We start from the raw sequence: 16515 nt of genomic DNA on the forward strand, positions 1-16515 counted from the left end.
TGTCTTTTCTTCTCTCGCTCGGCTCAGATCTAACAACGTTGGCTTACAAGGCCGGGTGATCACAGAGGTGCGCGCCCTTGACCCCGCCGGGTCTCCCTGTTGGACGGACGCCTTGATCCTTACACAGCACCTTCCTGGCCTGTGTCCACGGTGTCTGCCCTGCGGTTTACTGTCTGATGTAAACACAGCACTGCAGCTTGCTCTGGGTTCCCATCTGCATGGAAGGCTTCACCCTCACGCCCAGGTCTAACTAGTACTTTTACCACCACTCAAATCAGCTTATTCAATTAAGTGCATTAAATGTAAATTTCTTTTTTTTTTTTTAACCAATGGGTTGTTAGAAGGACTTCATACATTTAGGGATTTTCCAGATACCATCCTGTGATTGCTTTCTCATTTGATTTTCTCGTGGCCAGAGAACACTTCCTCTAAGATTGTGTTCTGTGAGATTTTCTGAGGGTTGCTCTATGCCCATCTGGTCTACGCGGGGCCATCTTCCTTCCACTTGACTTGGAAGGGCTGTGTGTGCGTGACACCCTAAAGCTCGAGGTTCACTGGACCAGGGCAGGTGGCCCAGCACGGCCCCCCACGGGCCAAGGAGATGTGCCCACTGCCGGGAGGGCCTCTCTGTCCACGGTGCAGGCTGCTGTTGGCCTGGAGCACCCTGTGAGCAGGACTTCCAGCTGTCTCCGCACTCGCCCCCTCTGCCTCCCATCCCAGGGCACCGCAGGAGATCACGGTGTCCACCAGCAGGACAGAGCCGTGTGTCCCCCCTCCTGGTGGCAGCTTTGCCTTGTACATTTGAGAACTTCATCATCGACACGTGTACATCTGTTACTCCTTTGTTTTCCGTGATGCCTCTGGTCTGTGATAACGTCCCCGTCGTCGGGGAGTCAGATCTAGCACTAAGGGTCCCGCTGCGTCTCCAGCCTGCGGTCTCCTGTGTCTGTTCCTCCTTCCGCTGTCCGCCTGCGTCTCCGTACTCAGGTGGGTCAGCACGGCAGGTGTGCCACCCCTGCTCCTCTGCCCCCTGCGGGTTCCTGTCCTCACTGGGCGCTGACCCGTCCAGCCAGGGCCTAACCAGGCAGGTGGGCATGCCCAGGCTACCTCTCTGCTCTTATCCCCTCTGGGTTTTCTTACTCTCTTCTTCCTTCCTGCCCATAGACTTGTGGCTGACTGATGCTGTCCCTGACCCAGCACTTGGGCCAGCTGGGTCGCTGACCTCCGCGGTTTCTGGCCAGAAGTCAGTATTCTGTCATTGTCCCTTCTACAAAAGGTGTCATTTTTTTTTCTTTTGTTTTGAAGAACTTGTCTCCTGATTCTGGGTTCCACTTTCCACCTGGCTGTGACTTACGTCACCCGACTTTGGGCTGTGATCTGAATGTGTGTGGACGTTAATGTTTCCACCAAATGTGGAGGTTTCCGCCCTCTGTTCCATTTCTCCATTTCTTTTCTCCACCCCCTTTTCTCTCCACTCTCTCTGGGTCCCTAATTACACCCAGGCTGGACTCCTTGATACGGTCCCAAAGGTCTCTGAACCGTTTACATTTTCCTCCAATCATTTTTCTATCTGTTTCTCACACTGAGCAGGTTTTATTGATCTATCTTTAGGTTCACTGATTCTCTCTCTGCTCTCTCCAATCCGCGGCTGGACCGCCTGGTAATTTTTTTCGATTTATTTTCTGGTACTGTGTTTGGCACCTCTAAAACTTTTCCTGTTTTCTAAAGTTTTCATTTCTCTGTTGAGACCCTTCACCTACTCCCTCATCAACACCCCACTTCTTCAATAATTCGGCTGATTTATAGTAGATGTAAATAACAGAGGCCACGGTGGCCCTGAGGCCTTTGCTGACCCCCCAGAGGCTGTCTGGGCTCCTGCGAGCTCTCCCAGTGCACACCACACTCCCCTGGTCTTGGCGCTCTGGCACCTGGCGGTAGCTGGCCACTGTGCCGACCTGGACTCTGCAGTGTCCTCCAGGGTTGCTGTTTGGTTCGGTGGTGGCTGGTCCACTCTCGAGTCCTTCCTCAGGCCGCGGTGTCTCTGCTTGCTGTGCTGCTGCTGTGGCTCGGGGAGGCTCCTTTCCCTCCTGGCCACGAGCGCTGGTCCTGCACCGTGTCCCGTGTTGGCTGCATCCCGGACAGTGTTGGTCTCTGCGTCCCTTGCTGCTGAGATGCCCGTCACCTCCAGTGCTTCTTCCTCCCCAAGCCTGGCAGTGCCCCGTCCAGCAGCCTGCACCAGGTGGGTTGGAGAAGGACCTTGAAGGCAGGGTTCCTTTAATATCACCACGGCTCTCTGTCTGATTTCTGCCCTGTCCCCTGGCTCTTGTGCTGCTCAGGTGAGGGGGATTCGGAGAAGTCACTCAGTCCAGCTCTCCCCACACCCGTGCTCCCTGCCTTTCGAGGTCCCCCCCACGCCCACCTGTCCTGCTGCCCCGAAGGCTGCCATCTGCCTGCTCAAGCTGGCAAGGTGGTGGCTTCTCTGCCACCGCAGGTGGGACTTTAAGAGCAGCCTCAGGCAAGACCGCAGAGCTGCCGCTCTTGGCAGAGGAGGTGGCTTCCAGCGCAGGCGCCTCCGTTTTTCCCAGGACCTCGGGCAGCTGCCCAGTCCTGGGTTTCGGACTGTAAAACCGCCGCCCCCGGGCGGGAGTGCCCGGCCCATCCCCGTCCATCTCCCCTGGCCTCGTCCTGCCCAGCCTCATTCCTGCTGGGTTCCTCCTGCTTGTCTGTCTCATCCTTTGGTATTACCTGGGAAAGAGTTCAGGGGAGGACATTCTGTGCATTTTTATGTATTTGCGAGTACCTTTATTTCCCCTCATTTTAAAAGCACATCTTTGCTAGACACAGAATTTCAGGGTGGAAGGAGTTGATGGCTCCAGACTTCCATGGTCCGTGTTGCAGGCTGGTGCCCACGGCACCTGGGCGCTGTCCACACTGCCGTGCCCTCGGCCTCTGTTCCACGAGACAGCAGCTCGGCTGAGTGAGGCAGGTGTTTCCTCTTCCAGCTGCTCCCTGGGGTGCCGGCTAGTGGGACTACGGGCAGCTGGCTGGTGTTGGGGGCCTGGGAGGGCTGGCTTGCTGGGCTCCCGCCTGTGCTCCTGTGGCCTCCCGCAGCCTCTCCCAGGCGGGCTCCAGGGGTGTCAGCACGGAGCCACGGAAGGGCAGATGCTCACAGCCAGCTCACTTACCTGTCTGCAACACCACACCTGCTGTTTACTTGACCAGAAGAAGTCTGGCACGGTCACAGGTGATGTACTCAGGGAAGGACCAGCTAAGGGCCCACTGGAGCGGCCACAGTCCCTGAGGAAGACACTTGGTGCTGGCAATTCACGTCCTGAAGTCTCCCTCAATAGGGCAGCAGCCCAGGTCACAGGCTGCCCCCTCCTGTGCTTGGAGTGGCCTGTCTGGGCCCACCTAGCAGGTGCAGCCATGCTGAGCTGCCCCCTGGTACGGCACCTTGGAACCTTCCAGAGCCAGACAGTCTGAATACAGAAGAGTTAATCCACATTGTACACAGGGATGGCCTCTTGACCCTAGAGCTCTACAGAGGACAGCTGAGCCGTACCAGCTCTCAGATTTGAGAACCCCATTGCCCATGGCCCTTCAAGAACCCTTAGGAAAATCCCAACCCACTACCCGAATGCACAGACCTACAGCTCCAAGCCCTGACTACAGAACTCATGTCCTCTGGGACACCTTGAACACACATTCATCCAGTCTGCACCAGGTCTGCACATTCTAAGGACAGTGCCATAGACCCTTCCAGAAAGAGCCTTCTTCCTGCAGGACATGAGGGCGGGCAGGTCTCTGAAATTGGGTGAGGGGAGACAAGAGGGAGGAAATAGTCCCGGCATCCTGGTTCAACAGGGTGGGGTGGGGGTGAGGAGAGGAAAGGCAGAGTCCTGGGCATCAGGGCCAACGGGCCAGGACCTGAGTCATTCCCCAAAGAGCCAAGAATGGAATCCAAACCAGGAACAAGTGTTTAAGTTAGACCACAAGACAGGGGCTCTGTGACCACTGAGGAGAGGTCAAAGATGGAGGCCAGGCGGGAGGAACTGACCGGAGGATGAGGCAGATGGACATAAAGGAAACTGGCCGTCCTTGGGTCCGTGTACGTGGCCCCTGTGTCCTCTGCACAGCTGTGGCTACCCACCTGGATCTCCTGCTGTAGGGCAGGTCCCTTCCCTTGCTCCTGCTCATGGCTCCTCTGTGACCTTTTAAAATCCATTTTTACTGTACATTTGTAAGTTGTACATTAACATTCTGATGTAGATGAATGTCACGGAACGATTCCCACACACAAGCCAGTCTGCCACCCCTGTGTGTGTGTGTGTGTGTGTGTGTGTGTGCGCAGAGCACCTCCCCCTGGACCTGGCTGCCCACCTCAGCCGATCCTCAGCACACACACCGGGTCCTTAACCAGAGGCCTGGCTGCTGCTCTCTGGACTTGGACTTACGAGGCTCATTCTGAACACCTGGCTTCACTCCACGCACCTTCCCCCAGGTGGGTCCTGGAGTCCGGGCACAGCCACCCAGGCCTGCACCTCTCTTTGCCGCCTGCCTGGGCCCAGGGTGGCCTTTCTCTGGGGAGAGGGAGGGGTTCTCCTCTGTGGGTCCCTCTCATTTTATGTGGGTGGGTGTTTGCTTTGCAGCCAGGAATCTACTGGACAGAGCTGGGGGGGATGTGTCAGGTGGCCCTCATGTTTCTGTGGGAATCACCCTGGCCTGCCTCTAGCCACCTTCCCCAAGGCATCTGCACACAAGCCCATCAATCCCTGGTGGCCTTTGACACTGAGGGGAGGGAGGCCGGGTCCAGAGGCCTAGGTCATAAGAAGGTGGAGTCGACCCATGGTGAGATCTACCCCAGGAACGGGACATCCCACCTCTGGGACCCTGGCCCGGGGCCGCTGTGGTGGGGCACGAGGGTGCAGATGCTGGTGACATTGTCGCAAGCCAGGGGAGGCGACGGCCCAGAGGCTGAGTCTTCACAGAGCCTGGTGAGAAGAGCAGGGCTTCTACTTGCAGCAGGCCCTGAAGCCCGGGTTCCAGTCAGAGCCACCCTCTGGTCGGGTGAGTGACATCAGGGAGGAGGGGGCCTGGATCCTAGAGACCCCAGCAGAACCCTGCAGGCCTGCCCCCACTCACGCCCGCTGCAGGCAGTCAGCGGCTCTGCTGTCCCTGTGCCCTTTCACCCTGGGACCTGGCTGCCCTGTCTGGGACAATCCTGTTTGGAGGCCGTGGGAAAAAACAAATGATAGGACCCAGCAGCGTGACCTGGGGACCACCAGGACTGCTGCTCATGCCCAGGTCGAAGGTCAGGAAGCCCTAAGCCACGCCCCCCCTCCAGGGTGGGGATGGGGACCCCCTGCGGGGAGAGCAGTGTTCTGCTCACAGTGACAGTGTCTTCCCGACTGGCCACTGTGACTGGGCCTGGCCCTGGGCGGTTGTTGCACCTGCCAGTCAACCCCTGGAATGTTCCTGGACACCCAGACCACACAGGTGACCCATGGGCACCCACACAGGCACACAGGTACAGAGACACAGAGACAGAGACACCCAGAGACACATACAAAGTCACACACAGACACACACATACCTCCCAAGGTTAAATAGTAATTTTAAGGCTAATTTGGAAATAAAAGTGCCCCTAGCAGAATCCCGAACAGAATTCTGCTGACAGATGCACCCACTTCAGTGGCCAAGAAGCACTTTCAGCCACCCTGTGGGACCCCTGCTTGTGCATGACCTCCAGGCCAGGAGTGCCCTGGGCACTGCGTGCCAACCTGAGGTCCCTCCGTGGCCCCAGGAGGACGCACTGTGCCCACGAGGCCTGCCATCGAACCTCACAGCAAGCTCACCCCAAACAAATCACACACACGGGCAGGAGCCAGCCCTCTCTTGCTGGGCCTCTGAGAGGGGTCCCCTGGCTCCCATGCAGCCTCCAGGGTGGAGGGGCACACCCGGGATGCCTCCTCGAGGCCCCAGCCCTGGCCCTGTCCTGGTGGGGCAGCAACAGGGAATGTGGACTTGTGTCTGGACAGGAAGGGTCAGTTTGGAAGTCCCTCGGCCTCGGAGCAAGGAGGTCTAGAAGGCCACCATGTGCAGGGCCACCTCTGGGCCACCCAGACCTCTCTCTTCCTTCCCTTCTTCTTGTTGGTCACTCTTCTCATGAGAGGAGGGTCTGTGTGGCAGGTGGGGTGCAGACGGATTCCCACAGCGGAGGCCATCACCTCTTCCTGACTGCCTTGGGTGTCAGAGCCCTGCCTGCCCCTTGCTGGGCACCCTGGGGGTCCAGGCCCACTAACTATTTCCCAAGTCAGTGGGCCTCCCCCGGTGCAGCCTGCTGACTGACGGGCTCTTCAGCCTTGGCTTCTGGGAGTGCCTGCGTGATTCTGGGGCAGTCGGAGGCTCACCGTGACCTGTGACTTAAGGCCCAGCTCTCAGGCTCAGGAAGCCGCAGGAGACTCGAGTGGTCACACTCCAGGAAGTAACCTGATGGCTAGCCCCAGTGGGTCCACTGCAGACCTGCGCTAGGTGCAGTTAAGGGTGGCGGGTACCAGAAGAGAGACCCTCTGAAAAAGTGGGCAGACGGAGATGGTGTGGGGCGGGTGGGGCACCTCCACACTTCTGCAGAGGGCCGCACCGGCTCCAGCCAGGGCCCAGGGGGACGGAGGGCCGGGCCTGCTCCACCTGGGCAAGCTGTTTCTGCGCCGTCCCAGCTTTGGGGAACTTTTCCAAGTTCCTGGGTTGGAGGAGGGAGGCTCTGGCCAGGGGTCAGGGCAGGCGGTGACCTGGGGGCTGCCCCAAGCATCTCCGGAGGGACCCACAGTAGGTCGGAAGCTGCTTCCAGAAGATGCATTGGCTCCGGTGGCCTCTGAAGTGTGAGTAAGTGTGAGTGAGCCCAAGCCCCCTCTGTCCCTCTGCCCAGCATGGACAGAAGGGACACTGCAGATGCGGGCCAGAGCCTCCTTGGTGTTCTTCTCAGTGAGAGCACAGGGTCCTGGTGTGGCTCCTCCCTTCTCAGCCCAGTGGGGTGCCAAGTGCCCAGAGCTAAGCTGCTGGACCCACAGGACCAGCCCTGCCAGGACCTGGGCCTGGGCCCAGCCTCGACTACGGGACTGTCCAGCCCTCATGGCAGGGAACCTGCCTGGGAGGTGTCCTGGAATCCCTGGGCCATGTGGCCTCTGGGCTGGAGGTAGCCTCTGGGGCTCATCTTGGGATTGATGAGCAGCTGGCTGGGCTGACAGCTGTGGCCTGGTCCCTCAGCCACCAAGCCTCCTGTTTCCTGAGAGGACGGGAAAGCCTTAGCACTGGGCTCCAGGCTTCCAGGCTGTTTTAGTCAATTTTGGCATTGCTGTGACTGAGAGACCCGGTGAGAACAGCAAAGAGGAGGAAGAGTTAATTTTGGCTCATGATCTTGGAGGTCTCAGTCCATAGGAGTCCGACTCCAGAGCTCTGGGCCCAGGACAAGGCAGCGCATCATGGTGGACGGGTATGTCGCAGGAAAGCAGCTCAGGCCATGACCCAGGAAGCAGAGAGCTCTGCTCTCCAGGGACAAAATACAAAGCCAAAGTCACACTCCAGTGACCCACCTCCTCCAACCACACCCCACCTGCCTCAGCCACCACCCAGTTAATCCTCTCAGTGGATTAATCCCTCGGTGGATTAATCCACTGATCAGGTCGCACCTCTATAATCGAATCATTTCACCTTTGGACACTTCTGCGTTGTCTCACACAGGGGATCTGGGGGTCACCTCACAGCTGACCATAGCACGGGCCAACTTCTTGTTGAGCCCTGACATTGCCGAGGTCCAGGGCAGTGATGGACCCTGAAGGCGGCTCCGGAGGGTGGTCCCCCCTCACTTCCTCTGGAGGACCGTGTACCCAGCTGTGACAGTGGCGTGGCCACTCCCCAGCCTTCCTGGTTCTCTCGTGCAGGCCATGCTCCTTGCTAGAAGCCAGGCACACACAGCAGGGGCCACCATGTGGGTTGGTGGCACTGTGGTCCCTTCCCAAGTTCAGGAGAGAACGCACAGCCAGACTCTCCTGTTGGCCACCCTTTGGTCAGGGCCCTGGGCTGTCCCCTTGCCTGGCCTTGACCTTGCTGGTCCAGCCCCACCCCTGTTGAGCCAGCTCAGGAAGAGCCACCCCATCTGCTGGGGCTCTTCTCTCTCACCTCCTGGGGCTGTGACCCTGTCCAGCCTCAGCAGGGCCCTGCCCCGTCCCCTCTGTCCTGTTGTATCCACGCAGCCCTGCACAGTGGCTTACCACCGGCCACGGTCCTGAGCACAGGCTTCCTCGTAGACCTCGCAGGGTCAGAACGTCTCTCTTCAGCATTGTCCTCTGTGGGAGGACACGCACCCTCAGCAGGGCCGTCTTTTCCCTTCCAGAGGGACTGGGAGGCGCCCTTGGCCTACGGGAGGCTCTGGTTTCCTGCCGGCTTCTCCCATGGAGGAGGTAGGGCAGGACCCACCGCAGATCCGCCAGGGCCACCTACCCGCCCACAAGGGGACTAGTCCCTCCCTGCAGCCTTGGCAGAAGGGGGACATTCGTAAAAGCAGAAAAGAAATGTGGTTATTATTTCCGAGCACAGAAGGGAGAGACAAACTGCATTTAGGGTGCAGGACGTCCCTAAAGAAGCAGCTTCTGAACACAGCCGTGAGCAAGGTCCAGGAAGAGACCAGCCAGGGCCAGCAAAGGGAGCAAACCTCGGGGTCTGGAATAAGGCAGCTCTGCACAGCAGGGGCTCAGGGGCCCTGTCCACTGCCAGTTCAGAAAGGCATGGGACTGACCCAGGACCCACGCTGCGAGTGAGCATGCAGGTCCCCCTTTTTGTGGAGCATAGCACTGAGAATCTGGGGCCACCAGTGCCACTGGGCAGTTTCAAGGGAAGTGGCTTTTTCTGGGACAACAGCTTCTTGGGCTGATGGTCAGCTCAGGATAAGGCTGAAACACTGTCACCTCCCAAGGCCAAGATATTGATGGTCACTGTGGTGTCTAGAACACAGGGCGGGGAGGACACCTGCAATGCAGGGCAGAGCAGGCGCCTGGTGGGCTTATGATATCCCTGGTGACAGCATCTGTCACCAAGCTCATTCCATCTCTGTATCAACTGACGCTCTGGGCGTGACCTTGGGGACCCTGGACACCAGGGGCTGCTCGCCATCCCTGGGAGCTCTCTGAGGTCAGGGAGGCTCCACAGGCCCCTTTGTGGGCTCCTGGCTCAGTGCTCAGCATCTGGGAATGGCAGAGCTATCTGCGGGGGCATCTGCAGCGAGCAGAAGGCTCTTCCAGCCCCCAGAACCCCGGGGAGGGAGGGCAGCCATGGTGACTGACCACTGGTGCTTAGGGAAACAGGGCAGTGAGCCACGAGCCAGAGCTGTCAGTCACAGAACCCGCTCTCTCCCCAGATGAGGGACAGGATGGTGCGTCCCCCTCTTATACAGGACAGGCACGGGGCCTGCCTCAACCAGCTCCCCAGGAGCAGGGGTAGCCTGACAGCCTGAGCCGGACTCCCGAGAGCCGCCCTGGCAAGGTCAGGCCGAGTCTGTCTGCCAGCGTCCTGGTGACATGGCCCCTCCAGTCCCCACTGGGCTCCTCAGACCTCTGGCCAGGCTCAGAGAAGTGTTTGTCACCCAGCATGCTGCAGCCCAGCTGACCCTGGAAGCCTGGTGTGGCCCGAGGACGGAGTGGGCGCTGGCCCTGCTGCCCCTTCCTTCTTCCCACTGCAGGGCCCAGCTCAGGGAGCTCTGCCTCTGTGGGAGGGGCCCAGGGTCCCCCGCAGGCCCCACCTGAGGGCACGGGGGGGCTGACCTGGGGCTCCTGTGGCAGCTGTGGGCCACCTCATGCTGCCCCTCCGTCCCTGGACAAGCCAGATACCTGGAGGGGAGACCGGGGCCTGGGCTGCCTGCATCCATGGTTCCAAAGACCCATGAAGGACACAGCTGCCCAGGATCAACATTTATAAAGAGCAGGTGGAAATGACAAGTGGGACCCCCAAACAGGTGGCCTTGGGGGCACTCCAGGCAGCACAAACGTCCCAGTGGACGGCTCCGGGCCTCGGCCTGCGTGGGGAGCAGGTGTTCACACCTGGGAGCTGGGCACCCCCGAGCAGGGCCCTTGTCTACCTGTGGGGGCTGGCCTCCAGAGGTCGTTCCTGTGGGCCCAGGACGAGCCGGGGTGCTGGGCGGGGTCAGGGGCGCTGGGCCCGGGAAGGAGGTCCCTGTCTCCAGAGCTGTTCTGACCCAGGGTGTCCAGCCCACCTGCTGCCCCCACCAGCCATGCCAGCTCCAGCCCTCTCCCAGGACACCACGGCCAGGGAACAGAAGCCATGCTTATCAAAGGATTTTTTCTTTATTTTCATAATTTAGCTGAATCAACACAAAATTCAATACTGTAAAACAAAGAAAAATAATATGCTGTAACATCTGAAATCTCCCGGTCTCTGCCCTCGAAGGTGTCTACACTCGCTTTCGGAAGGACAGGCAGAGGAGGCGGTGGGCACAGGCGAGCCTAGGCCGCGGGAGCTGGGCAGGCCCTCGCTGGCGCCCCCTCTGTGGTGAAACCCCCCTCAGCCTTTCTTTCTCTCCAGGATACAAATTCCTCTACATGTTCAGTGACTGAAGGTGAACTAAGTGCTCATGGAGTGGGAACGGGTCTTACGTCATGGATTTCCTCTCCTATCTTTAGTCTATGGTGGTTGGAACGACGTCTATATACTGTAGTTATATTTTTAAACTTTTTAGTATTGAAGAACTAGCATAATAGTCATGTTAATTGGACTCGTAGGTAGTATACTGCAGCAGGAACTCAGGAAAACGAAGGGCACTGGCGTACAGTCGCCAGGGGAGGACACACACACTCATCCCTTCCTCGGGGCTGCGGGCCCCACCATGCAGGGGCACCTGCGCCTGGCCCCCTGTCCCCCTGTCCCTCTGTCCACCCTGCTTGCTTGGCCTCCCGGAGAGGAGATGGGTCTGTTGAGAATGAGGGGAACGTCCCCTCAGGAAGGAGAACTCACTGCCCAAGGCCTTGAGGCCAAGGAGTGGCAGGAGGGACAGGAAAGGGCCAACGAAATCCGTGGGAAGAGCCAGACCAAAATCCTGTACCCGCAGCGCTTACCAGTCACAGATCCAAAGGGGGACAGTTGCCACCAACCTCGAACCAAAGTGGAAAGAAACCCAGCTTCCCCAGTGCTGGCCGGGAGTCTCGGCGGGACACCAGGGCCGTGGTGCTCGGCCACTCTCCCAGAGCCCTGGCCCCCTGCGCCTGGCTCCCGAGGTCCCACGCAGCCACCCCACAGTCTCCAGGGACACACGGGGCCTGGCCCCACGCTCGGGGAGGCCAGGGCCGCCACGTTAAGTGTTAAATAGGATTTTCTACAAATATACAACATATAAAAACTGTTAAATATATAACTTTAGGCTTTGCAAAATACATTTAATGATCTCTTTCAAACAGTGTTACTTCCGTTCTCTTTAATTTGCTTTCTGGAGCTAAATGGCGTATCGCAGGAGGCAGCAGTCACGGGAGACCCAACATGCTCTTGGCAAGAACTGGATTATCCAACTATCAAAAATGGGGCTGTCGAAGAGGAGGCGTGTTGAACTGGTTAAAACAGAAAGTGATTTTAGTACGATAAAGTCGGTCTAAGCACAGAGACGGGAATGGCCCGTGTCCCCGGGGACCGTGCTGTCCGAGTGGGGGCCGTCGCCGGCCATGCCCGGGCCGGTGCCTGCAGGTGAGCTGTGGCGTCCTTCCAGCTGGCGCCATCTTCCTAGGGTGCACCGCGGCGATCGTGGGGCGGGGGCCTCCACCGCTGCCCGCTCTCTGCTGGGGCCACCAGCATGTCTCTGCCACCGCACCCCTCCCCCCGCCCCGCCATCCAGCCCGGGACTCTGACAGTGAGGGCGCGTCCACGTTAAAATAGATTTGCTCTTTGGTCTATTGAGTATACTGAAAGTATAAGAAAATAAAACAATTCAGACAGTCTGGGGCCCACGGAGAGGCGGCGTCTGCACCTGAGAGTCCTGGGACCGACTGCGCGTCCGGGCTCATCTGGTGGGGCTGCAGCTCCTCCTCAGCCCCATCCTCGTCCTCCAGCTCCAAGGAGAGTGGCCGGCAAGGGAGGGCGTGGCCGGGCTCCACAGCCCTGTATTGCTTGTGCCCAGCGCCTCCACCTGTGCGTCCACGTCCGGCCCTCCTGGGTTCGGTCGGTCAGGCTCAGAATGCTGAGGACAGAGGCTGTCCTTGATGGGCCACGGGAAACAGTGGCTGGATGCAGGGAACAGGCGTAGTCCACCGAGGGCTGAGGGCCGGGGTCGAGGTGTGGACTCTCCAGGGAGCCAAGACCACTCCTGGAGCCCCTCAGGGCTGCGTTCGTCAGGAGACCTGAGGAGCAAAAAGAAGAGACCGTCAACCCTGCGGCAGCCCAGGGCGAGCAAGGCACATCCTGCCCCGCAGTCCACTGTCCCCGGCGCAGGCAGAACTCTGAGCTCAGGTGTCGGGGCACCAGCTCCTTCTGGCTGGAGGCAGGGTCGGCTCCAGCACTCAGGCTCCTGGGAAGTCCCCGGCCCTCCGTGGCGTGAAGCCACAAGGCCACACCTGTGCCTCCATCCTCAGCCTTCTCCCTGGGCCTCCCCCTGTCTCCTATAAGGACAGTTGTCATTGGATTTGTCACCTCAACTGGAGAGACCCAACTTCATCCCATCTGCAAAGACCCTGTTTCCACAGGAGGTTTGTCCACAGGTTCTGGGTGGAGGGCCACTTTGGAGGACACCGTTCAAACCACTGAGGTCCCCTGTGCCCTTTTCTTCCCTCACACCCTGAGTGGTGTGTGCCATCCCCCCAGTGCCTGAGTCGGCTGCCTGGCCTCAGCTCTCTGTCCCTACCCTCTGCTTCCCGCCGTCCAGGCCGTGCACTCGTGTCCCCACAGGGCGGGCAGCCTGTGCTGCCCTGTCGCAGGCCCCTGGGTCAGGCTGTCTAGGGCCCACCCTCCATGGCTGTCCCAGTCATCATCAGTCACCTCCCCCAGAGGGTCAGGCCTTCCTAACTACATTTATCTATGTACCAAGCCACATAGTCGCTTGTCCACAGAAGCCTTGGGTGAGTAAGAAGCAGGAGCCACCAGCGTCCACACCCAGAGACGGCCTGCATTTGTTCCTCCCACGCATTCGCCAGGTGAGTGGCCTGGCAGGTGGGGTGGACACAGCACGCGCCTCAATGCTTTGGCAGCACTTCCTGCGGGGGCTCGAGGCGGGTGACAAACATGTCCATGGGGAGGGACTTGGGTGGCCCGTCACAGTTCCTCTCCTGCACGCTGGTGGGCGGCCCCAATGCCAGGGCTTCCGGTGCTTCCTGCTCTCCCGGTGCCACCGCAGGCTGCCCACGGGGACTTACAGCCTTCTCAGATTTGAGAGGCCAAGTGGCTTTCGCACGGCTCCTCTTCACCTTCTGAGTTTGAGAAGTGGCAAAGTAGGACTTCCTGGTGCTGCTCAAGAGTCACGTCCAGGTGACGTCTCACAGCGATGGCTTCCTGGAGGCTTGGCTGTAGGTCCCTCCACAGTCTTGTGTCCAGAGCAGGTGTCCTCAATCTCAATCCCACCGCTGGACCTGGTGCTGTGTGGGTGTCTCAACAGCCTCGCTGGGGAAGCCGGGTCCCCCAGGTGGGCCACAGGATCTCCTTGTCTGGGACATGATAAAGAAGCCACCTGACTGTCCCCCCTGCTCAGCCATGAGAGACGCTCTCTCCTCATCCAAATCCTGCAGACACCACGGCAGGACGAGTCTGCCACACCAAGGAGCATGCTGCTCTGAATCCAGATGAAGGTCCAGATGATCAGTAAGAGAGATGTCAGGAGGGACAGCTGGAGACCCCAGGCCCCATGGCCCCAGCATGGGACAGGACGGCCATTCACAGGAGGGAACTTGAGGACCAATCTGCAGCCGCCTGCCCCACTCAGGGACCTGGCTTCCTCCCTGGGGCCACTCCCCAAAGGGAAGAGCTCACAAGGTGCCCTGGCCCTGCCTCCTCCCCTGGCTGGTCCAGGGAGGGGACAGCACCTATGCCTCAGGTCACTTGTGAAAGCCTCACCTCACGGTCTTGCCGTCCCAGGAAACGTCAAGTGCCCTGTCCTGGGTCCCTCTGCTCTTATGTCTGGGCAGCTGAGGGCACGGGGACAGGGCTGCCCAGTCCATGACACAGTGACAGGCCCCACCCCATGAACTCACATGCCCACTCTGGGTCTGTGTGTCCAGGGGCTCACAGCTTCTCAGGCTCCGTGACCTGAGCCCCAGGAGAGCCCAGACACAAGTGGTGGGCACCTTCCTTCCTGTGCCCCACGCGAGTCTCCTGCTGGTGTGGTTCAGCCCCGTCTCTGCCCAGGGGCCCACTCTGTCTGTGAGGGAAGGGGTCCCCCAGGATCGCACGGCAGGCGAGGTGGGGAGAGGCGGAGTCTCCAGTCCACACCTGAGCCATCTGGCAGGTCGCTGGGCTGGGAGCGGGGACCACGTCAGTTTCAGGGCTGAGCTTGGGAATTGGAGCCTGGCTCGGACACCTGCAGGGCCCTTCCTGGTGGTCAGGACTTGGGGATGCCCCAACCTCCCCAGAGGGTGCTGGGTCCAGGCCCCAGGGCTCCTAGGAGGGGTCACTGCAGACCCGCCCCAAGAAGGGCCTGGTGGGCTTGGTACTCATGGCCAGAAGCTGTCCTCAGCCCCTCTGAGGCTCAGTCTCCTCACCCTAACGGGGAACAGGAAGGTCCACCCTCTTCAACCAACAGGCCCTTTTTAAAGACAGAACACACAAGGAACAGCCCTGTTTGACCTCAGGAGCTCAGCGTAAGAAAGAGAATGTTGTCTAAATGCAAACACCTGTGGTGCTCAGCGCAAGAAGGAAAGGGAGGGATGGAGGGACGAGGGACGAGGGACGAGGGACGAGGGAGGGCTCCTGTTGGCTCTCCCACCCAGCCTGCAGGGCGGCCCTAACAGCACCCCAGCCCAGGCCTACACGGGGGCGTGGGCCCTTCAGGTCTGGGGTCAGACTGCCCAGCGCCAAGGTGTGTCTGGCTGGCTCTTCCTGGGGCCTCTCCCGGGCTGTGGATGCCGTCTTGTCCTCACATGGCCACCGTCTGCTGGTCTGTGTCCTGGTCTCTCCTATAGGGACCCCAGTCCTGCTGGGTCAAGACCGCCCTAGTGACCTCACTGAATTTTAACCACCTCCTTCAACTCACATTTCCCAAGCAGTCCCTTTGGGGGCTGGGGTTTCATCTGCAGAGTTTGGGGACACACTTGTGTCCCTGAGAGCTGGTTTCTGGGGGAGGACCTGCAGGCTAAGTGACGGGGTTCTCCATCGCGCTCACTCGCTGCAGGAGCTGTGGAAGCCACTCATCTTCCCTGGGTGCCCAGGGTGCTGGGGACCCCTGCGGAGACTGCAAAGTGCCACCCAGACGGCAGGGCCTGCCGGAGGGCCACTCCAGGTTCTCAGGGTGGGGACCGAGACGGGGAGGATGGGGCTTGGATGCCCACCAGCTGGGGAGTGTCACAGAGTCACACCTCCTGGAGCCTGGGCGTCCCCCCACGCTGCAAGATGGGGAGGGCGGTGGGGAGGCCGGGAGGGCCCGAGAGGCCAGAGGGCCTCACAGACACTGCGTCTTGGGTTCCTTTCCCCGGCGTCCTGTTGGATGTGGTGACCCGTGGACACAAGCTCTGGCTCAGGTGGGGACGAGTGTCCGCTTCCCAGGCCATCCTGCTGCGCTGCCCACCAGCATCCTCGGAGACAGTGGTCCACTCTGCAGCTCCCAAGCACACCTCAGCCCCGTGGAGCGGGCTTCTGGGCGAGCTGCTGGCCCCGCGAGCCCAGGACGCAGCCGCGCCCATGTGCTGCTCTGTGGGTCTGTCCCCAGGATGGCCAAAGCCGTGCTGTGCCAGCCTCCTGTGGCTGCTCTGAAGGTCTTCAGCCCCGTGGCCTTGAACCAGGCACACCCGCAGCTGGGCTATGGGCAGAGGCTGAAATGGTCTCACGGAGCACACGCCAGGGGCAGGCAGGGCTGGCTCCTCCACGGTGGGCAGCACCCGGTCCAGGGCTCTGTCCTTGGCTGGCAGATGGCCGTCTCCTATGCCTTTATACCCCTGGCCTTATCTGTCCTTCTGTGTCTGCATTTCTCCTGTGGGACAAAGGGCCTGCCCTAGGCCAGCAGGACTGTGTATTAACTGGACACCTTCAAGGACCCTATGTCCACATACGGCCCCATTCTGAGGTCCTGGGCCCTGGCAGGGGAAACAAGCTCCCCACAGGTGGCCTGAGCCACGTTGTCCAGTCACTGTGTCTGACTGAGGCTCCTGAGAGGTGGCTGAGGACGGCTGCTTATCTGCTTCTGGGCAGACTGCCCCCCCTCGCCCTGCAGGGTCACTTCAGGGCAGCTCCTCACTGTGCTGACCACAGATCTCTGGGGACCAAAGCTGGCCCCTGCCCAGCCAGGGCAGAAGGTCTTCCAACCTCTGGGGACGTGAGAGAGCTCCA

General features: G+C 60.0%; 1 protein-coding gene across 3 annotated transcripts in view; it reads right to left on the reverse strand.

Moving 5' to 3' along the window:
* Positions 1–10333: 10333 nt before the first annotated feature.
* Positions 10334–16515, reverse strand: part of Tafa5 (TAFA chemokine like family member 5) — a 205793-nt gene continuing 199611 nt past the window's right edge. Inside the window, exons 1-2 of one of the 3 annotated variants that reach the window (XR_011706971.1) lie at positions 15227–16512; positions 10334–12389 (exon numbers count right to left, since the gene is read on the reverse strand). Coding sequence is in view for 1 of the 3 variants with exons in the window: in XM_027954649.3 (XP_027810450.2) it covers positions 12381–12389 (9 nt within the window). In the remaining 2 variants the exon portion in view is untranslated. Of the gene's footprint in view, positions 12390–13068; positions 16513–16515 lie in introns of those variants that run through there. The other 2 variants (XR_011706970.1, XM_027954649.3) reach the window with 2 other exon arrangements.

The sequence above is a fragment of the Marmota flaviventris genome, chromosome 3 (assembly GCF_047511675.1).
Source record: "Marmota flaviventris isolate mMarFla1 chromosome 3, mMarFla1.hap1, whole genome shotgun sequence".
Lineage (NCBI taxonomy): Eukaryota > Metazoa > Chordata > Mammalia > Rodentia > Sciuridae > Marmota > Marmota flaviventris.